Source organism: Chionomys nivalis, chromosome 11, assembly GCF_950005125.1.
Source record: "Chionomys nivalis chromosome 11, mChiNiv1.1, whole genome shotgun sequence".
NCBI classification, from domain to species: Eukaryota; Metazoa; Chordata; class Mammalia; order Rodentia; family Cricetidae; genus Chionomys; species Chionomys nivalis.
The window spans coordinates 51654491-51678361 of record NC_080096.1 but is presented as its reverse complement, the minus strand read 5'-3'; the positions used below and the strand labels follow the sequence as shown (position 1 = coordinate 51678361).

Genomic DNA, 23871 nt, shown 5'->3' with positions numbered 1-23871 from the left:
ATCTCCCCCCTCAGGTCGGAAGCACTGTGGACACTAAAGATCATTTCCAAAATGATCACACCTAGGGCAGAAATCAGTCAAGACCAGCAGTTTGGTCTCTTCCTGTGGCTCATGGGAAAGGGAGGGGCAAGTCTTTCTTCGTGCAAAGTCAGGTGAAGTGGGATGCTTGCTTTATCCTTCAGGGAGAGATTTTGACCCATAGACTCCGCTCCTACAGACATAATCACTTCTGTTTGCTCTTTATAACAACCTTAATTCCTTGATTTTTTGTTAATATTTTATACATATATACATATATATATATGGTCACATATGAGGTACACATTTCCAGGTCTCTGTCTTTCCATCACACGGGCTTTGGACTAAACTCAGGTATGACTTTACCTGCCGAGCTATCTTATCTACCTGATATTTTTCAAAGATCTGGACTAATCCAGGAGTGGGGTTTATAGTTGCAATCTCAACGCTCAAAAAGCTGAGGAAGGAGCATCATGTGTTCAAGGCTAGTTTGGGCTATAGAGTTTGTTTCCAGCTTACCAAGGCTATAGAGTAAGTGCCTCTCTCAATCTGCTTCTGAAATACAGTCTGCCAATAACCATGAAATTATTCACGTTGCTAAAATCTTCCCATGCCAAGTTCTGCAATAAATTAGATCACCCTCAAATGAAATGCTAATAAAAATTAAAGCTCTAGCCAGTAGCATGCGTATATTTGGGCTCGGGGCCAACAAACAAGCCGTCCGGGTGTAAGAAAATAGGCTAATGGTTGTGGAATCTAGTCTCCCGTGGCTACACTGAGAGCTGACCTCAGCCCTGCTCACTCAAATTGATTGCTTTCCAGGTTATGATTCCTCATCACAGGAAGCTTCTTTGCCCAATTCACACTCAGTGAGTTAAACTCAAACACAGAGCAAATGCGGATCCCCGGAGCCCCTTCTGTCAGGGATCCCGAGTGCACCCCAGAGAACTGCTCCGTCCGAGAAGGGCTGGTCCTCATCGCATACCATACATAGGTGGAGGGCTTGTTATTCAATTCCTGGCCTATGAGAGGATACCCCTATTGTTCCTGAAAACGCTGACCAGGACCTCACTTGTAACAAAGATCCCTCTGCTCCACAATCCAGGCAAGGCAGGAGCCGAAGCAGGAAAGATAAGTGTTTGGATGAAGGGCAAGACGGATAGCAAGTGCCCCCAGTCCTGCTGATACCAAGTGCCTTTAAGATACAGCCTTTCCCATCCTAATCTACAAAGGAAACAGGAAAAAGGAACTTAAAACTCCCCGCGCTCAGACAGAAATGAGACTGTTACCGCCTGCTTCTGTGCGATTCCTTCTTGCCTCCGACTTGTAAACAAGAGCAAGCAGACCATGCGAGTGGGAAGTCACAAAGTTGTGGGTTTTTGAAAGGCTCCCAGGGACCTCATGCTCATCTCTGGACGCTGGATGGGGAAATCTGGGGAAGTATGGACTCTTTAGCCGGCTTAGTTCTCTGTGGGGTCAGCCTGCTCCTTTCTGGTAAGTTTTGGCTCGATGTTTATTTATTTATTTATTTGTATGTCATACTTTAAAACACAGTGACTGTTCAGCTTTCTCTCTCACCAAACCTTCATTTTGGTGATGCTGACACTGCTTTTCTGTGACTCTCCAGTTTACGCACGGAAAGGCTGAAGTTCAGATTCCCCGCGGGCGGCATGAGTTGGGTTTCCTAGCCATCCCTTGTGGATGCTGCCTCCTGGGTTGCCATGGCCTCTTCCAGGACAGAGTAGTCACCTTATTTGAAGGGCTCTGCTTATTCGGGTGTATTCTTTCTTGCCTCTCATTCTGGTGTGTTTCCTTATCGATAACAACAAAAATAAGATTGTAATTATTTCAAAGAAAGTCTTTTTTTGTGGCAACAACAAAATTCTTACCTATCAGAGTACAGATTGTCATTATTAAATAAAAACAAAAAGTGTTTTTCTGTTAAAATTTCATATCTCTGTTCATTTCAGTCCCACTATTCCAATCCGAGGCTTTTCTGTCTTTTAGGTAGGAGTCGGGGAAATTAGGGCTATGCCACTGACTTTAGTCTTTTTGATGTTTCACATTGAATAAATCATAAAGAACAGCGCGATCTAACTAAAACTTAGCAGTTCCCAAGGTTGCTGGATTCAGGACTTTACCAAATTCTGCAGTGGCCACAGGGAAGAGCTGGTAAGAATAAGCTTGGGTTTTGTGTGTGTATCAGAGACGCTACACAGTGGGCAGCCTTGTAACTCACCCAGCATACGCAAAGCATGCTGGAGAAACATCGGGACCCAAGCTGCGGATCACAGATGCATTATTGCCATGGGTTCCTTCCTAGTGGTTTGAAAATAGTCTAATTATTATACTAAAAATGGAATTAACACAGGAAATGAGTTTGGGAAATTTTACCAAACTTACTGGTGAGGATTTTATATAGCAATAGAATTGGATATAAATGCTTGTGATGTTATTTTTGTGTTTCTCTATATGCTTAAATGTTTTGTTATTAACCCAGTAAAGTAACATAATGATGCATAATTTGCCTTACAGCTAGCTCTTCAATTTTATTTCAACAACCAATGTATCAGAAATGTAATATTTTAAGAATAACACAAATTGCCAAAAGGAATGAGTATCTATGATGGTGTCAACTACTTATATAGTAATTTATAACTAGTATAAGCTACTACATATCTATATTACTATTAATATTAATGTAGAAATAGGTTGATTTCTCCATTATTATGTCTCTAAAATAATTATCAAGAACGTCTACTTTGTCTTGCTTTCCAAGTGTCAGATTTATTGGTGACATAATCTGGGACTGATTTACAGCAGAGATTATAATAGTACAAAGCCCAGGTACCAGCTTTTGCTCTGATGTAGTTTTAAGTTAAATAAAATGGTAGTATGCTTACGTGCACACACGTGCATGCACACACACTCATAAATACACCTGATTTTAACTTACTATTTCCCCTTAAGTGACTCCGTTATGGCATTTTGAAATAAAAGTTTAGAAAGATTGTCATAAAATCAAACAGAAAAATTCTGTGACCAAAATAGTTGTCTCATTGCTGCTTGACTTTAGTTCTTTGAAAGGAATTTCTGGCGGGAAGGTGACAAGCAGGAGGAGGCCATGCTCTTGTTGGTAGAATACAGAAAGGTTAGTTTCTGGGGAAGATCTGTACTGATTCCTAATTTTCATTTCGATTCTAAGCCTCCATGAACGTGAATGTTGAGGCTCGGTGACCACAGCAACAGCCACAGGAGTCCCTTATTCAAGCCAGTCTCTAATAGTAGACCTCATTAATGTGGCAAGGAATGTGGGGCTAATATATTTGTGGTCTGCTTGGTGACCTCATGTTCCTTTTTGGGGAAGAAACATAATTGAAAAATAAAGATTCTATATTTGCTTGAATAAAGGTTTCTCTGTATGGCATAGCAGCCTGCTAACACATAACCTCAAAAAGGGCTGTAGCTCAACAACTCAAGATTCTGGGGTTTGCTCCTTCTACTTGAGAATTATTGCCAAGTTCAGCTTGCAGATAAGTTCTCATAACTTAGCAATATTGCCCACTTCTTAATTCACTATCTCATCAAACCTGCTGCTTGCTCTAAAGAGCTAGATGCACTTAAAAAAATCACCTTTCTGTTTGATCATAAATGTCTCACGTGATTTACACTGGTGGGAAATCTGAAGTCTTTAGGTCACACATCTTAAGCTACCTTTCCGGTCTTGTCTGACATTTTAAACAACTGGATTCAGAGATAGCAACGATGTTGTCTGGGGTGGCGGAGGAAATGCAATAGTTAGGTCAGGAAAGTGGATCCAGGTGGCGCCTCCTCCTTTGGGCTTGGGATCAGGACACCTCTTGGAGTTGTTTTCCAAAGGAAGAGCTGGCCTTCTTCAGAGATGTTCCTTTCTAGCCATTGCTGTTGTTAGCACTTCCCTCAGCCCTGCCCTGAGGAACTTCCGGGAAGAGTCCAAATCTTCTAAGATGTCTGTCCAGCAGGAAAAGAGTTGTTCAATTCCCTCTCAAAAGACTAAGCTGTGTCCTCTAGACCAGTGGTTCTCAACCTTCCTGCTGCTGCAACCCTTTAACACAGTTCTTCACTTGTCATGGCTCTCCAGCCATAAAATTATTTCTGTTGCTGCTCCATCGCTGCACCTTTGCTACGGTTATAAATTATAATGTAAATATTTTTGAAGATAGAGGTTTGCTAATGGGGTTGCAACCCACAGTTTGAGAACCACTGCTCTAGATATGATGGTTCTGAATTCTTCTGAAAATATCAGTGTGTTGCTTGTGGTTCCACCTGTCAGAAGATGGGTGTTATCACTGTTATCACATTACCTTTGATTCCTCGTGGGTGGCGCTCTAGTTACCATATAGAATCAGGATTCAAGAAATTTCTTTAATCTGGAAGGGTTGGCCCAAAGCAGAAGTTACTCTTTCAAAAATAGTTAAATGTCAAATTTGTTATTTGAGTTAAAAACAAATTATGAATATTCATTGTTGGAGAGAAGTGGTTAGTTTAAAATTCTTGAGAATCATAAGTAGGTTTTGATAAGACACAAAATTAATAGGAGCTCTGCTTATGTGAAATATGATGCATAAATTAGGTGCAAATGAGAAATGATATTGCCTCAATGTGCTGCATAGAGCGTACCCATTAAACACCAAAGACATAGAGAAACTTGACAACCAATTGACAGGGAAGATGTCACAGTTTAAAATATAGATGAGGAATCACATATTTGAGTTATATAACATCAAAGCTCAAATAGATAATAATCATTCGTCTTTTTGAATGAGAATATCCATTGCTATAGTATCAAATATCACTCTGCATGTCAAGTGCTTAGTAAGACCTACTTCAATGAAACCTGTTTAACCAAAGGAGAAGTCTGCCACAAGCATCGCTGTGTGAAGCAACAGTGATGTCATCTCTTCCAGCATCTAGGCGAAGCTCTGATCACTTACAGTCTTTTTCCACATGACCCCTCAAGGTTCCATCTAGTTATCCCTGCTTATGGAACATAGCAAGACCTTTTTCAAAATCTGCACATACTGGGGCTGTAGAGCTGGCACAGTGGTTAAGAGCATTGGCCACTGTTCCAGAGGACCCAGGTTTGATTCCCAGCAGCCACAGAGCAGCTCATAACTGTCTGTAACTCTAGGGGATCTGACACACACACATAAAATGAAGCAAAATTATTAAAAACAACAATAGCAACAAAAACTACCCATCCCTTTGTTTTGGCTCTTGCCTGTGAAATCTTACCCATTTAGAAACAACAATTTAAAATTAAAATATTAGATTTTGTATGGGTTGCTTAGCTGCATGCACATCTGTGTACTATGTGTGTACCTAGTGCCAGTGGGCATACAAGAGGGCACTGGATCCCCTGGAACTTATAGATGGTTGTGACCCAGTATATGGGTGCTGGGACTCTAACCTGGGTCCTTAGGACTAGATGCTTTAATTGCTAACCATCTCTCCAACCCCACAGAAATAGCACTTTTAACCCCCTGACCCTGCAAACAGTGCAACTTTCCCTAGGTAGTTCTTTTTTTTCATGTTTTTCTCCTAATCCCATACAGACCATAGATGTCTCTTTGAGATTGGGGCAAGTAGATTTAACTCAAATCGATTATTAAAATCTTTTACAACTGATGCCATTCATTTTCTATTATTATTAGTGCATTCATTTGGCTTTTAGTGGTTTTTTTTTTTTTTTTAACTAAATAGAGTTTAACAGTTGTGGTAAGGAACACTTGGTACTCTATAGTAGACCTGAAAAATAGAAAAGGAATGTTGTAGACAGGGTTGAAGCCACATTCAAACACTATTTATAGTGGAGCAAGTTCATAAACAATGAAAGTAATAGTTATTGTTATCTTAAAAGGTTAATTTTTATGTAAAAAGAAAATTTATTTCTTTGGGCATCAAAAATAAAGGGTAAAAGCAAAAGAATGTTTAGCCAGACTTTTACTTAGTATTAGGTATTTTATAATTGTTGAATACTTCCTATAACATATGCACAGGCTTTATTTGATAGACATTTAACACATTTTTGCAAGCCTTTTGATATCCACTATTTGTATGTCTTTGGTCTCGGTCAGTGGTGGTTTACTGAAGAATTACTTAGGGCCATGTCAGCACTGGAAACTAGGAATATAAACAAGGTTGACCCATCCCCCCCTCTTTACCTCACAAAGCTCATATTTTAGTGGGAAAATAGACGATGAATTGTAAGATTTTGTGATAAATGATATAATTGTAATTTATACAAAATAAAAGTATTTACAAGGCTGATAGAAGTATTTTTTTTTTTTTTTTGGTTTTTTCGAGACAGGGTTTCTCTGTAGTTTTGGTGCCTGTCCCAGAACTAGCTCTTGTAGACCAGGCTGGCCTCGAACTCACAGAGATCCGCCTGCCTCTGCCTCCCGAGTGCTGGGATTAAAGGTGTGTGTCACCACGGCCCGGCTGATAGAAGTATTTATTAGATTTGGTGATACAAAATGAGACCACAACATCTAAATTCTATATAAATATTTCTTTTTGGTTTTTGCTTTGCTGGGGATCAAATTCAAGGTCTCATGCATGTTAGGCAATCACTATTAGTGAGCTAATTCCACAGCTCTTAAACATAACTCTTTAGCAACATGTAGACACATGCATCTTTAATACCATCATTTAGATGGTGGAGACAGGAGGATTATGAGTTCAAAACCGAACTGGGTTGCATAAAACATTTAAGTCTAGCCTGAGCTACACAAAGAAACCCTGTTACAAAAAACAAAAGATTGGGTGTATAACTTAGTAGCAGAGTCCTTGCTTAGAGTTTACATAGTCCCGGGGTTGGTCTTCAGCATGATAAATAGTTAAAATTATAATAAAAAGTAAGTAAACATTTAATTAAAAGTCGTTAACCACTATAATGACTTCACTGACTGCTTATTTAAAGAAAAGAAAAGAAAATGACACTGGGAAGCTTGCAGGTTGAGGTATTTTTTTCTCTTTAAGAACTTTTAAATAGTCACAAATATTTTTTATGAGTTATGCAGAGGCAAAGGCTTTTGGAGACCAGTCTCCTTGTAACTTGTGTAACTTGGCTCTTGGACTGACTTGTAACTCTGTGTAGCCAGGTAGTTAACTTGAGATCCTCCTGTCTCTTCCTCCACGGTGCTGAGATGGTGGGAGGAAGCTACAATGTCTGGTCCAAATTATTTTAAACTCAGAAGAAAAACAAAGACTTTCTGTTAGCAGAAGCAAACCCAAAAGGTGGTTGGCGGTATAAAACCGTGGGTTAGGCTGCAGGACGTGGAGTTGGAATGTAAAGTATTAAGGTTGGAGTCAGACTGGGAAGGGCCTCAGGGACTACTTTAAATAGCTTGGATTTTGTTCTCTATATGTTAAAATTTAGCAGAGTGCTAGTCCCCTTATAACACATCCAATTTAAGCTCTGGAAAATTCACTGTCATAGTTGTGTAGAAGACAAATTAAAATGGTGGAGACTGCAGGTTGGGTCCAATATGGCTTCTCAGTCTTGTAGGCAAGAAGGCTGCAGGGATGAACAGGAAGTTCGAAAGAGGCTTAGGAGAAGAAAATGTGGGGTTAATGACTGGTTGCATAGGGGAGAAGGGAGCAGCATATTCTAGTTTGCATAGAGGTGGTGTCATTCGGTTTGCTGGGAAATACGGGAAGTATGGCGGAAGTAACTGGTGGAAGAAGGGCTAGGTAGAGCCAATGACGATTTTGTACATGTTGACGATGAGATTGCATTTGAAGGAAAACATTGAGCAAAACTTGTTTTTTGAGATCTGAAAGTCAAAAGAAGAGAATTAGGCAAAGGAGACACAGAAATCTTGATAGTGAAGGGTTTTTATAAAGAGCTAGCTGGGGATGGTAGAAAGAGCAACGCCAGTCAGATCTCTTTCGTGAAATCGCGAGCCACAGGAGGAGTTGTCAGGGGGAGGACAGCTGAGATTCAGGTACCAGGGTGACAGCCTCCAGGCCTGCAGCATTAGCCTACAGATGAGTTACTTTACAGAGAGCCAGGCAGCTGCACTGGCCGAACCAGATCTGGGAGGGGGTCAGGAGATCAGCTGGCTTTACTCCCAGCCTCCAGGAAAGGCAACTTCTAAAGCTGCCTCCCGTGTTTCTGGTATTTTAAACTGATAACCCAGTTCCCACCAGTCTGACCAGGCTCTTCCTTAGCTTACATCACGAATACATAACGCGTTTTAGATGGAGTCGTGCTTGCTTCCTTCCATCTCCAAGATTTATTTTATTGATTTTGTGTGTGTGTGTGCGCAAACACTCAGTCATGCGTCATGGTGCACACAAGGAGGTCAGAGTTTGGTTCTCCCCTTCCACAATGTGAGTCTTAGAGACGGAACTCAGGTCTTGTGAGCTTAGTCTTGTGAGCAAGCACCTGGCTGCCTCCCCTGTTTCTTCAGGAGTCTGACCATGTTCCCTCCCCAAGGCTGTGGGAGCAGGGATGAGGATCAAGGTCTGCCAGATGGGCAGAGTCTTTACTCTCTGGTGCATCTGCTCATGATGGGGAGTGAGCTTCCGTGGTTCTAGGACTGACTTGGTGTGTAAGCAACAGAGAAGGAGACATCCAAGGATCAGTCACAGGGGCCGGTAGGGCTGAGGGAGTTGTGGGCGGGCGGCTGCTGTTTGCTCCCCGCCTGTCACTGCTTGACCAGGGAGGCGTGCGTGGTGGCCACACCCATCTCAACAGATCTGTCAGCTTTCCCGCTTTTGTTAGAGGGTGATATCATGCTTCCTGGGGGGAGCTCTGGAAGACAATGTGCAGCCACTTTCCTCTAGATACAATAGGCGGAGTCAGGAAGGTAGTATTGACATTGCTGGGGCCCAGGAGCTACTCGCTGCTTTGCGGCCATCAGATGGTGAACCAGCGTAACCTTGGCACGCAGGCCAGGCTCGCACAAGGCGTCTGGCTGCGGAGCCAAAGAGGACTCCGCCCTAGGGACCGGAGTACTTTAGACATCTGGGAATCTGGGATGGGCTTTAAATTCAGATCTCTATGTCAAAAGCAATCCAAAACAAAACAAAACAAAAAACCCAACCCAATCCAACCAAAACAAAACAATGTCTTACCAGGAATAACAAAAGTGAGTAGAGTGAACACCTATGTGCCAAGGACTTTAAAGTAACTTTTAACATCTTGTCTAGTAGGTATTGTTACTGTTTTTTAGCCCAGAGGTAACCAAGGCTCACATGGTTAAATAACTTGCCAAAATCTAAACTGCGTGGCAGATATCAAATATTTGGAACTTCCTAACATGTGCATTCAAAAGATGTCATCCCTTCCCACTGTAACTCGTACGGGGGCTGTCAGTCACTCGACACAGAGTGTCCTTTCCATCTGAGGACAGCTGTTGGCTCACTTGGAAGATGCAAAGCCCAATAGGAGTTTAGAGTTTGCCTGGGACTTTATGAGGACTTTGAATGTAAGAAGTTCATTCTTTTTCTTCACCAGGATCGGAGTCTGTGGTCACTCAGGGAAGCTGGTGATCTGGATGAGAACTAGCCTGCGAGCAGAACAGAACCATGACAGGCACTGATAGTATTTAATGCCTGGGTCCAGCGCTGTGGAACCAGAGACCCATCCCTGTCCCTTGTGATAATGTGGGGTTTCCTTATTTGCTGCGACTACCTTGACCTGGTTTCTGTTTTCTGAAAGTGAAGCATCCCTAATGACCATGTACTTGCCTGGAATTGATGGGTAACAAAGCTAAGCAGAGAAATCCTTACAACATGCCTCGAGGCTGATTTCTGACAGGTCGCTTCAGGCTGCATCCTGGACAAGGCTAATGGCATTCATTCACGCGATCTGGGGAAAGTTTTCAAAGGAAAGGTACTTAGCAGGACTTGCTACAGTGTCAGCGTGTGATAAGCATCCAAATAATCAGATACTCTTAACCACTTCATGTCCAAATTAGGACCTTCTTCTGACGCCCGAAGTTGGTCTGTTCCGAGCAGGCCTTCATTCCTCAGCTAATCTGTTGATGTATGTATGGGGATGATTCTCTGGCTTCTTTGACTGCCTTAAGACCACTCTTCTATCAGAAAAAAAGGAGAGAGGGGCTTAAAGTTCTGGGTTCTTGGGCATCTGTGAAAAGTCTGGATTGTCAGGTTGGGAAATTCCTTGTTGGGGATTCATCCAGCCAGCAGGATGGAGCCACTACTTCCCAACTTCTTCTGTCCTCTGGCTCTTGGCTTAGCAGAGACTCTTAGGGATGAGTCCTCACCTGTAAGTGTCCGCTCCTTTCACTTACCCTCAGCCCGTTTCTAGCTAGTTGGCAGCTGGTGAACTCAAGCAGAATCTGTCACTATTTTCTTTTTCTGCTTGTGGGTTTTGAACCTAGGACTTTATGTGTGTAGATCCAGAGTGTGACCACTGAGCGCCACACCCTGACAGTCGGCTTCACTTGTGATGAAGCTTGTGGCAGCCTCTGCTAGGCTCACGTTTCCCCACTTCTTCCTCTTAGTTGACCCCTTTTCTCCGTCTCCCCTCCTCCTAGTTGACCCCTTTTCTCCGTCTCCGTTCTTGTGTCCCGCTGCCTGCAACTGAGAACACAGTGCTCTTCTTGGGTGGATCTCATCCTCCTCCTAGTTTTCTATCTGAACCTGCAACTTCAGAATCAAGGAGGACGAAGGGGGTTGTAGTAGGTTGTTTGAAATCCTTCTGATGCCAGTTTTGCCCATGGCAGCAGCCTGTTGTGCCTCTCAGTCCCTCACGTGATGGAGCTGTGCTCCATTCCTGCTGGGTGCCTTTCAGTTTCTAAACCTTCAAACCTTTGTGCATTTGCATTTTGTTGGGTAGTTTTTTGTTTTGTTTTGTTTTGTTTTGTCAGCTTGACAGGAGTTAAAGCTATCTAGGGAGAGGAACCTCAGCTGGGAAAATGCCTGTTTCCAATTGGCCTACAGGCCAGTCTGTGGAGCATTTTCTTGATAAATGATTGCTGTGAGAGGGCCCAGCCCACTGTGGGAAGTTCTGCCCCTGGGCAGGTGGTCTTGGGCGCTATAAGAAAACAGTTGGAGCAAGCCAGCAAACAGTGTTTCTCCATGGCCTCTGCTTCAGTTCCTGCTGTGAGTTCCTGTCCTGACTTCCCTCAGTGATTGACTGAAGTGTAATATGAAACAAACCCTCTCCTCCCCAAGTTGCTTTTGGTCATGGTGTTTATCACAGCACAGAAACCTGACTGAGACATGTATATACTATTTCCTCTGCTTGGACTAACCTCTTCGCTTGTCAGACATATCCATAATTAGTGGTTGAGCTCACCTGTTATTCCTAGAAATCAGTCTTAACCTTCAAGCATAAGTTAGGGGCCTGCCTTAGATTGAGGCAAAAAAAAAAAAAAAAAAAAAAAAAAAAAAAGGCCCCAAGGGCAAAGGCAGTCACTCAGGATATAATCACATGGTTTGAGAGTGAAGGGCCAGAATCGTACAGAAGGAGTGGTTAGGTCAGCCATACAAGATTGGTGCTGTCAACTGACGGAGGGGTCTTAAGAAACAATACTCCGTCTGGCTCACATGGGAATGAAAAGGAGGGACATGGTTCCACTGTGGTCTTCCTCCATCATCGGTTAAGAGTTTCATAGGAAAAATACAGCTGGTGAGCAGTGGGGGCAGTGTGTATGGGCCCTGGAGGAGCTACTTTGTGCCTGAACCTGCTCAAAGTTCAGAAGTGGTGGCCGCTGATCGGGAAACCTTTCAATCTGGCGCCTAGGAACTTTCAGATATAGGATGCTTGCCTCTGTTATTATATTTGGAGCTTTGGCTTTATTTTTTGCCTACTATCTTTATTTGTTATTTAAATATTCTTAGCACTAGGCATATGTTTCACACAAGTACTGGCAGAGCCACGCTTACTAAGCAGGTTTGCTTTAGATGTAATGTTCTGAGCATTTGTTCCTCTGAATGTTTTATACAGTAGAATTGCTCACATTAAAGTTGAGTTTATGCTTAGGAAAATGTTTTAATTAGAGTACCCATACGTCTATGTATACGTGAGTGTTCAATGGGGCTATGTCGTATCAATCAGGTATTCATATGCAAAAGAAATCAGCGTAGGTCCAGGAGTCCCTGCATCAAGAGGCGATATGGGCAGATGAGGAAACACAGGGTCTCACCTGAGAGGATGAGCCCAGAAGGGAGGAACTTTGATGAAAAATGGTGGAGGCATTAACAGGGGAGGAGCAGACCTAGAGAACCTGGCTATTGGGTGTCATTGTTGCAAAATGGTTTTAGTGACTAGACAGGGATTGGGGCTGTGAGCTAAGAAAATATATCAGGTAAACATAGATTACTTTCTGAGAGATGTCTCCTGTCTGGCAGCTCCCCAATTCCATAGGCTTTTCTGTGAGCTTGATTAGGGGGTGGACTGACTAGGAGAAGGATCCAGAGTCATTGACTCAGGATGATGAAAGGCTGTGCAGGAGTTTGAAGGAGGCAGGGAGGGCATACTGTCCACTGCCTTTGAAGCGAGGAATTCTTTTAGGTTTGTGAATGCATCATAACAGGGATGGGTGGGTTTTTTGAGGTGTGTGTTTGACACTCTGTCATCTAGTACAATAGTCAAATTGGCATTTTCATGCATGTATATGTATACTATATGCTACTCATGTGCACTCTCATTAGCCTCTCTTTCCCTATCCCCAATGATTTTTTAATTTTTTTTTTTTGTTGTTTTTTTGTTTTTCGAGACAGGGTTTCTCTGTGGTTTTGGAGCCTGTCCTGGAACTAGCTCTTGTAGACCAGGCTGGTCTCGAACTCACAGAGATCTGCCTGCCTCTACCTCCCAAGTGCTGGGATTAAAGGCGTGTGCCACCACTGCCCAGCTGATCTTTTTAATTTTTTTTTGGTAATTAATCCTCTTACTTTCATGTACTTTGGCAGGGGGTTGTGGCTCTATGAGTTTAATTAGGTTGCTTACTGGACCCTGGGTAAGGGTATTTTTATAGGAGCATGAACAACTTACCAGTGATTGAAGAAGATGTCTCTCCCTCTAGCAACCATGAGCTGTCTACAGTTCTTCAGGGTAGTAGAGCCTTGTAAGTCTTCCCTCAGGCAACAATTAGATGCTGAAAATCTAGAATCCTCAGAAGTACTTTATTGGTTACTGCCTTTCCAAAACAGAGAGACAGAAAGAGCAGTGGGGGAGGGAAAAAGGGGAGGGAGGGAGAGGGAGAGAGAAAGAGAGAGAGAGAAAGAGGGAGAAAGAGAGAGAGAGAGAAAGAGGGAGAGAGAGAGAGAGAGAGAGAGAGAGAGAGAGAGAGAGAGAGAGAGAGAGAGACTCCCAATGTGTTCATGCTAGCCCCAGACTTCTGAGCTTGTCCACTTTCTGCCTAAGCCGCCTGAGTCTACAGGTGTGTGCTGCTGCACCTGGCCAACCTTTTAAAAATTAGAGATCATGTGAGTTAATGGTCTTCATTCTAAGAAATACTGTTTCAGTCCAGCCTGCTCATTTGATAGATATCGATGGAGATGCAGAGAGCTCAGCATTTTGCTTGAATCCCTTAGCTCTTGAGAGTTTAAATGTCTTCATTTGAGAAAGTGTAGAAGGCAAAAGGACATTGCTGTGGGTGATGCTCTTGTACACGATGCCGTTGTGTAATGTTCTTGTACACTGTAAAGATTTGTTACTTGTATTGGTTTAATAAAATGCTGATTGGCCAGTAGCCAGGCAGGAAGTCTAGGCAGGGTGACCATACTAGGAAGAGGAAAGGCAGAGACACAGTCACAAGCCAGACACAGAGGAAGCAAGATGAAAATGATTTACTGAGAAAAGATACCAAGACACATGGCTAAACATAGACAAGAATTGTGGATTAATTGAAGTTGTAAGAGCTAGTTAATAATAAGCCTGATCTAATAGGCCAATCAGTTTATAATTAATGTAGGCCTCTGTGTGTTTCTTTGGGACTGAGCGGCTGCCGGACTGGGCAGGACAGAAACTTCAGTATATAGTACATCAGCACTTAAAACAAGTCCCGTGTGGTTGCCTGGCTTGAAATCCTAGTCCTGCTTAATGGTTACATTGGTTAGCACTGTGTAAGAGGCTACTTCCCAAACTCAGTGGCTAAACTGATTTCGGATTTGGTTCATCACCTTGTCTTGGGCTGCATGTGCTTGTACAACAAGGGGGTTCTGCTGCAAGTGGCAGCAGCTAGGGCAGCTCAGCTTCTTGCTGCTAGTGTGGGGTGTGGGTTGTTCAGCTGGCTCGGCTTTTACACCCGCCTCTGTGGGCCAGGAGGTTAGGTTGGGTATTTATTTTCCTGATGGTATTGGAAACTCACGAGGGCTAAGTGGAAACTGGTAAGTGCGATTTCCTTAAGAACTCAGTTTTGGATGGCCTTGTTAATAGCCATGCCAAGCCTAAACTCAAGGACTAGGAAATATATTAGACCCTGCAAAGGCTAAAACAAGTACATGGATGTAAAGAGTGTGGAAGAGTTGGGGCCAAAAGTTCAACCTAAAGCACCTGCTGTTAGCACCCACATTAAGGTGTTATGTGGGGAAGAATAGGAGTCACTTCTTACAGACATCACATAGAGCAGGGCTTGGCCATAGAAGACATTAAGGAAATGTTAGTATTATCACTAATTTATCCACCTAACATGACTATGCACACACACACTGGAACAGAAAGATTTGACTTCACCATTTGTCTGGATTCTCAATCCTTTTCCATCAGCAGAAGGACCCCAAGGAGAAGCGTTCTAAAGAACCCTCAGAGAATTCATTTGTAATTTCATTTTCTCGGTCTTGGAAGTACCTCAGAGCCACAGACTCCACTTCCCACCCCTGCTTGGGCTTGCTCTGTTCTGCCCGGCTTCCCAGCCCCCTCCATCCTGTGTATGTCACAGCCAGTGTCAGCACCGCAAGGCACACAAACCACCTGCCAAGAGGTGTGGAACCAGAGCCAGAAACAGCCGCCAGCTGCAGAAGCTCTGCTCGTCCAGAGGCCTGGAGTAATCTAACAGGCCTGACACAGCCTGACCACAGAGTGACTCCAGACTAATTCCAGCATGAGTAACATGTGAGTCCTCCCAGCTGCTTCTGGAAGCAAACAAAGGCAGGGCTGCTGCCAGCCCCGGGAAAGGATCCCCTCTGACTGCATCATTGTTTTTCCAGGGATGGCTCTCTCTAGGGAGAGCCAGCGACTTGGGCTAGCTTCTATTAGACAGCTCCAAAGTCTCCAATAGCTTAAGTTCTGACAAAACTCAGAAGTGTATAGCCCTCACTTAGCCCACTTTTTCCCCTTATGGAAGGTGATTAAGAACATAGGTAACTGGGCAAACGGATCTGGGCCAGAGCCCTATTACACTACATATGACCTTGGACAGGTAGGTCATGTCGCCTGTGTGGAAAAAGGATAACAATGTCACCCACCCTAACGAGTTGTGATATGAAGCATGGTCAATGCCTAGCAAAGTGAAAATTAATAACAAATATTCAAAACTATTAGCTGTCATTATTTCCCATCTCTCTGTGCAATGAGGCTAATTTTTCCTCAAAGTCCCTGTCTTTAAGAATCTATATCCATCACTCTTCCCTTTATCTGTGGTTTTCTCTTTCACATTTCTTTTTGATTATCTGTTAATGTCAGGCCAAAAATATTGCATAGGAGACTCCAGAAGTAATCACATGTTTTCAGTTGCTCACCATTTGTGATTCAAAATCTCTTCCTGTTCAGCTGCTCTGCCTCGCAAAGAAACCTACACAAAATACCAAAAGACAAATCATGTCCCCAAAGATACTAGCTTTGAAACTTAACAAAATAATTATGTATTTTTTATATGAAAGAATAAGAATTTGGTCTTTAGTAGGATAAATAACAGAGAGAATTCTGAAAGAAGAATAGTGTTTTGGGACTAGTTCTATTAGGTTTTAATGTGGGCTACAATACCTTTTCTATTTTAAAATTATTGTTTCTATGTGTATAGATGTTTTGGCTGCATGAATATCTGTGTACTATGTGCATGTACCAGCCCCCTGGAGGCCAGAAGATGACATCAGATTCCCTGGAATTACAGATGGTTGAGAGTTGATATATGGGGACTGAGAATTGAACCTGGGTCCTCTAGAAGAACAGCTAATGCACTTTCAACTGAGCTCTCTCCCCAGTCTCTATAGGAGCCTTATGACCATGGAAGGCAATGTCAAGAGTGTGGACACACAGATTATCAGAAAGGGCAAACCAGATCTGAATTTTTATGAAATTTTGAAACAGTATAAAGGATATAGAATTGTGAAGGAATGAATGGTAATTCCAGAAAACTGGTGTTTGTTTGGGAAAGGAGTTATTTAATAAACACATCTCTTATAAAGCAGAGCATAGTGGTGCATGCCTATAACCATAATTCTGGAGGCCAAGGCAGGAGGATTGCCACAAGTTCAAGACCAGACTTGGTTACATAGTGAGTCCCAGACCAGCCCAGGCTTCTGAATGAGATCCTTTCTTAAAAAAGAAAACCAAAAACAACTCTACAAGGCAATATCAATAAATCAAGTCTTCACAAGAAGATGGAAGTAAATATATAATTCAGTTTTCACGTGGAGAAAGATCTTTCAAGCTTAAAAAAGATGGAGGATGTCAGAAAAAATGAAAGTCTTCTCTGGCAGTGGAGACACCATGGCCATCAAAAGTAAAAATCAATTTACCTTATCATGTAAATACTAATTCAAAAATAAACAAAAGTTAGAGATAAAGAACAAAATGAGGAAAATATTTGCAACAAATAAGATAGACATTAAAATAACATTTATCCTAAAAAGTCACTGAAATCAGCAGAATAAAATAAAAATGGGAAAAGGAACAAAATGCATGATAGGGGAAGTCCACTGTCAAATAAAGGTATGAAGAGGATTGCTTTAAATTGATTCAAAACAAGAGATTTTTTTAAAAAGTCATAACAGAAAAGATTAGAAATCAGTGAGAGAACGCAAATGCAGGCCAGGCTGGTGAACGGTGCCTTTTTCATGGACCACAGCCCTTTAGAAGCAACCTGCCAATGTAGAGCAAGAAGCTTTTAAATGTTGTGATAAGGCTAGACAAACATTCAGGAGATGAGACCGTATTCATTTCAGCTGAAGTAGGGGCTCCAGTGCTTTCTGCCATTTGCCCTGTCTACATAAATGAACATTACATATCAACATGTTGGCAAGCACTAAAATATTCCTCCCTAACCATTTCCTCTCACTGTCTTGGTAAGCCGGAGCTAATGTTTAAAAAGGCTTTTCATGAGAAGGATTATGTCTTTTATGTAAATTTTAGAAAATTGTGAGATATGTTATTCTTATAATTTTAAAAATGCTGTACTTGCTTTTATCTTAAAATTACCATCACCTAAGTAAGCTAAGAGACAAAGACCAAGTACCCATGTTTATCATGACTGCTGTCTATTCTGTGTACATAAAACGTTGATGCCTATTGTGATATTTATCAGGTTATCAATATGATAGATACATGGTGTGTTCAGAGACAAGATTTCCTGGACATTTTTATTAAATTATTCTAATAGACAATTAAATAAGGCAAAAAACCATGAGAAGGGTTTCACTCATAATATATAGTTGGTTTCAGAAGTTTGGAAATAAAAACTTTGACAGTGGGAATCTGGGCAGTGTTGTTTTTTTTTTTTTTTGTTGGTTTTTTTTTTTGTTTGTTTGTTTGTTTTGTTTTTTTCGAGACAGGGTTTCTCTGTAGCTTTGGTGCCTGTCCCGGAACTAGCTCTTGTAGACCAGGCTGGCCTCAAACTCCCAGAGATCTGCTTGCCTCTGCCTCTCGAGTGCTGGGATTAAAGGCATGAGCCACCACTGCCCAGCAGTGATTTTTCTTTTTAAAAAACCATTTACTTACTTGTGTGTGGGGGCACCTACTTGTGCACCACAAGTGTGCAGTGCCCATGGAGGTCGGAAGAGAGCGGTTGATCCCTTAGAACTGGAAGGAATTACAGGTTCTGGGAGCTGAACGTGGTCCTCTGCAATAGCAGCAAGTGCTCTTAACTGCCGAGCTCTCCCCTCCCCCCGGGCCTCTAGATACCCATTTTAGAGTATAGCACTTGTGTTAGTGTTGTTAAAGTAGGTATCTTTTCTTTTTAACTTTTTAACATAATTTTCTTTATTGAATCTTTGGGAATCTCACAGTATCACCCAATCACACTGATTTCCCAGTCCCTCCAAATCCATCCTTCACCCTTGTAACCTTTCCCACCTCACTCCTCCATCTCTCCTGTCTCTCTATCACCTTTCCATTTGTCTTAGTGGCACTGGGGCTGTGGTGTGTCCCATATGTGTGTGTGTGTGCAAATATCTGTGTCCATGGTCCTACTGCAGTTGGGGTCTGTGTTGATGTCTGTGGCCCATGTTACCATGAGGTGGGGGAGGCATGCAAACCATGTGTGTTGGAAGTTGAGGACTATGCTGAGCAGGGGCCTGCTGGCCCTTCGCTGGCCCTGGCCCTCACTGGCCTCTGCAGGGAGAGAGCTGGCCCTGCCCCTCATCTCACAGGAGAGTTGGTCTCACCCTTCACCAGTGCTGGGAGAGTTGGTATCACCCCTCATGGGGTTCAACACTTGGGAGAGCAGGTTCCACCCCTCAGCATGGACACAGGAGAACTAACCCCGACAACATGGGCACAGCTGAGGCCCAGACTGACCAACCAATTCAACTACCATCCAGGCCACATCCAGTGCTTTGAGTTGTCCACTCGAACATCTACCCCATCTATTACCTCCTTGAGTGAGTGAAGGAACAAGTCCTGTGGATCCATAGTCACAAGATCTCCATGGCATGGCCACAGGGGGATGTACAAGAAGAGTCTCAGTGAGAGTCCAGTATTGATGAACCTTGAACTTGACCAACAACTCATTACAATGAACATTGTTAAGTAAAGCTGTTTGGACAAAAGGTATGTATATATACGCACATACATACATTATATATATATGTATATGTACACACATGTGTACACATACGCACACACACATATGTGTGTATGTATGTATGTGCGTATGTATGTATATGTGTGTGTGTACCCCGGGCATCTGAACCTTCGGGTCTTTGATAGTAACATGAGCTACAGATATCAACACAGACTCTGGTTGCAGTAGGACCATGGACCTACACAAGGCCCTTGGCCGAGGCCTCAGACGCCATCATGGCTCTGGGTGGCAGCACAGGTCACCCACATCAGCCTGATCCTCATCACCTTTGCCTTCTCAGTTGCCCCTCTATCCACGGCACATGAACCTCTCTGCTCCTCTTTCTCTCCCGTTTCTCCACCATGTATTTATTTATTGTAATGGCTCTGGGTGGCCCTAAGAGTGTCTTCCACCTTCCCCGAGCCAAACGGTGCCTGATGGGCCTGTGATATTTTTCTAATTACAAGATAATTTTCATTCACACAAAGAATTGGATACACAGAATTTTGAATAATCCAGCCAGTAGCAATAACTAATATGTTTCCTTAAGAACGTGTATCTACACACAGATAGCAAAAGAAAGGCAAAGACAGGATTGGATATTTGAACGGCAATCTTTGTTAAACGTTGTCTTTAAACACAAGCACAGTTGTTCTATGCTATGTTGTAAAACCTAGCTGGGAGAGAGGATTATCAGGGTCTTAACCACAAGATTATTGACCATAAACTAAAAAGGGCTCCATAAAAGGTGAACTTACAGAGGAAGCTCTGGTTTCTCGTGCTGCCATGTTACCAAAGTGTAACATGAAAATACAGCCTCCCTCCTAACTCTAGACTGCTCAGCATTTTATCTTTACCCCAAGGAAGGACGGTGGATGACGAAAGTATTGAATTGAAGGTAAATCCCAGAAATGGGATTAGAATCTCAAATATACAATACTGTTGGCTTTTTTTTTTGTACTTAACAGTTGGACAGGTCATGACTTATTTTAGGGTCATGAAATAACTGGATAACTGGGAATACCCCAGAATTCCTGGCTTAATGAGCAATATGTACCCCTGCCTCTGCTTATTTGTCTTTGTTTCCTTCTTCCACATAAAGAAACTTCATCAACCGAGTGTAGGGCAGACGACCGCATCCCAGAGCTGATCTTCAGACTTCTACCATGGCTGTTTTGTCATGGCAATGACCTAGTGATTCATTCAGCGTTGGAAGTCAGTGGTCTCACTTTATGCTTGCTGCCTGCTCATACTTGTATCAAATCAACTGCTAGACCATGCTCCCCTATGATAGCTTTGATTGACTGGGTGGCTTTTATACTAGCTTGATAGAGATCTAGAATTTGCAATAAGGCAATCCAGGAGCTGCCATGCTGGTCAGGGAAAAGGGCATGTCTGGGAGTCTCTGGGTGCTCACCTCTTTAGTGACACCCTGCCTGCATGCCTACACTTAGTAAGACCCCTCTGCTGATAAATGCTATGGGATATGCTCTGGCAAGCAAAGTCCAGAACCTGAAGTAGGAGATGCATGTTCTTCTTGAAGAATTGTTGGCCAAGGCAAGGGTGGAAATATGTATTAGCTACCAGATGATGAGGTATGGAAAGTTGATTCACATCTTTCTTTTTCTCTAGGCTCAAAGCAGATAACATGCCAAGCAATAATTTGATGGGTTGACTATTCTAATAGGACTTGTTTTGATGAATGAGTTAATGAGATTGAATTTTTCTTTATTGAAAAAAATTTACCTAATATATTTTGATCATGCTTTTTCCTCCCTCAGTTCCTCCTAGATTTCCTTTACCTCTCTACCTATTCAACTTTGTTTTTTCTCTCTTTGAAACAATCAAAAAAATAAAAAACAAAAACCAAAAAAAAGACCCCCCCAAAGCAAAAAAAAAACAAAATAAATAGCAAAGGGCTACTAAGACAAAAAACTGTATAAACAAAGAAAAATCTAGCATTAAAGTACCATTGAGTTAGTTTTGCATTGGCCAACTACTCCTGGGTATGGACTTTGTCCTGAGTGTGGTTAATATACCCAGGGAAACTCCACTGAGGAAAACTGATTTTTCCTTTGCCAGTGGGTACCAATTATAGACAGCCTCTTGATTAGGTATGGGACCACATTTGGTCTGAACCAATGTAGATTTTGCACATGATGTTACAATCTCCGCGAGCTCATTTGTGTACCAGTCTGCTGTGTGTGTAGACAATATTTTCTGGGAGCCGCCCATCATCCATCACCTCTGGCTTTTACAGTCTTCCTCCCCCTTCTCCTACATACATTTCTGAACCTCGAGGAGAGATGAAGACGTCCCATTTAGTACTCCAGTGTCACTCTCTGCACATATGACATCGACTTCTTGATAGTGATATGGTGAGGTATGTTTGTTCTTGGTACCGTCATTGTACTGATAATTAGCGTGAAACAACCTTGAAGTAGACAGATATCCATTCTGTGAGACTTGCTTAGGAACCTAAGGAGCAATGTAAGGTAACTTCCTTCTTTGCTGACATTTTGGTGTTGCTCATTCTTAAATGTTACAGTTTTGAAATCAGTCACACATACCCCAGTAGCCAAGTTTGAATTTCAATCATACAAAATAAAGCAAAACTTTGGCTTTCTTAGAACATATTCAACATCACACAATTTAAGCACTAAAATCAATTTATCCTAATTTGAGTCTCTCAGCACTCTGGGTAGTGAGTCATACTACAATTCTGAATCAAACAATTCTAGATTTCAGTTCTTAGAGTACAAGGGTTGTAATCACCCTTGTTACATATAAATATGTGTCATCTTTAGGGTACAATTAGATTATATCTTGCTAAGAAAAACTATTTTCAGGATCTACTGCTAGAAGAAGATGCATTAAAAAATGAATATAGTAGGTGTAATATTCTGTGACACAGCTCCACATGCCAGCACTGGGCACAGTTGCCAAGTTTCCAGAAGAACATGGAAACCAGGGTTGATATTTCTTCACTAGGCTGTTGCTTTATGAAATAAGGGATGAGCTGGGAATAAAGGGAATAAGTTTTCTTTTCTTTTTTTTGTTTCAGTTTAGTGTGATTGAGTTGGGAGCTATTTATTAGCTCATTTTCTAGAACTCTGTTCCCTGGACATAAGATTAAACAAATCGTATCTACAAACATTTACTTCTCCTTGTGATGGGCTCTGAAGGCAGGGTGTCACTTAGGAGGGTCTGGTTGTCACAGTTTTGGGGGGAAGCAAAACCCACTTTCTTTGCATTGGCATCACAAAATTAGGAAATCATAAATCAGTATATCCAGAATCATAAATCACTGTCACCTCTTTCACAATAATCATTATTATAATCACTATGTGCTTTACTGTGTGTCACATAGTCTTCTTCTTATTTTGGCGACAGGGTCTTGTAGTATTTTTCTGTGTAGCGCAGGCTAGTTTTAGACGTGCCTCAGTCTCTTGGGTACTAGAATTACAGGTGTATGTTCCTATGCCTGGTACATACTCTTTTTTAATCAGCGAATATGTATTGTATACATTTATGGGATACCATGTGATATTTTAACTCATGAATACATGGTATACTAGTCAATTCAGGGTAAATTTATCCTAAACATTTATCATTTTGTGATGAAGATTCTTACCCTCTCCATTTCCTTGTCCTCACTCCCACCTTTCATTCATTCTCTTCTTTATGTTTCTTTCTTTGTTCTCCTTTCCCTCCCTCTCTCCTTCCCTCCCTCCTTCCCTCCCTCCTTCCCTCCCTCCCTCCTTCCCTCCCTCCCTCCTTTCCTCCCTCCTTCCCTCTCTCCCTCCCTTTCTCTCTCTGTGTCTTTCTTTCTTTCTTTCTTTCTTTCTTTCTTTCTTTCTTTCTTTCTTTCTTTCTTTATCTTTCTTTCTTTCCAGTGTAGCCCAGGCTGGCATCTAACTCCCTACATAGCAAAGGATAACCTCAAATTACTGCTCCTCCCACTTCCGCATCTTAAGTGCTGGGGTTGCAGTATGCACTAGCATGTCCAGCTATGTTAAACATCCAAAATTCCCCTTTCTAGCTTTTAAAAACATTCAAGGCATTATCACTATACACAGTCATCCTACTATGCAGTAGAATATTAGACTTCTGTCTCCTATCTAACTCCATGTCTGTTTACCAACATTTCCTATCCCTTCATGACCCTGCTATCCCAACCGAACCTTGCACACACTTAAATATATTGCAGCTATAAAATCTACAAAAGATGTCTTTTTGTACATATGAGTTCATTTATCCATCCTTAGGGTAATGGTTAGAGATAGATATCTTGACCTCCTCTTATAGCTGACCAGTCTGAAGTCTAGAGGCTAAATTAAATAACTTGTTAATGGTTCAGAAGCACACATGGCTTAGTATGCAGAACACTACTCCCTTTCTTCACAAGAATTCAATTTTGACTGTATTTATCTTTTTATTCTTTGTGTACAATACTGCCATGCAGACATAGCTACTGTTAGAATTTTCTAGATAAGGTTGAATTTATAGCCCTCTCTTTGGAAGTCAGTTGCCCTCTGTAAGCATTCCTTGTGCGTTCCTGGAGTGCTTACATTCTCACTGTTCCTCTGACACTGAGCTTGGTCTCTGGGTCTGGTCTAGTTTACTTTAAACACCCCCCTCATTCATTTTTGTCTGTGCCTCCTTGCTGGTCAGCTTTCTAGCAACCTCTAGATTTTGAGTTGTGCAAAGTAATAGAACATAAATCCTTTTGAAGCCTGGTATTTAAGCTGTAACTCCGAAGAAACTAGACTTCAATGGATAAATGTACACAGGGAAGAACCCTTCTGGTAGCAGGAACAGCAGTAGCTGGAAAAGAAGGTGGCAGGAAGTTTGATCACCAGTACTGGAACTTTACAGTAGTTCCCGTGAGGGA

The 23871-nt window shown here is 42.1% G+C and overlaps 1 protein-coding gene across 2 annotated transcripts in view; it reads left to right on the top strand.

Annotated features, from left to right (window-relative positions):
• Positions 1-1109: 1109 nt before the first annotated feature.
• Tek (TEK receptor tyrosine kinase) overlaps positions 1110-23871 on the top strand; it is a 103836-nt gene continuing 81074 nt past the window's right edge. Inside the window, exon 1 of one of the 2 annotated variants that reach the window (XM_057784399.1) lies at positions 1110-1512. In XM_057784399.1, the coding sequence (XP_057640382.1) occupies positions 1461-1512 (52 nt within the window). In that variant the 5' untranslated portion in view covers positions 1110-1460. The remainder of the gene's footprint in view (positions 1513-23871) is intronic. The other variant, XM_057784398.1, reaches the window with a different exon arrangement.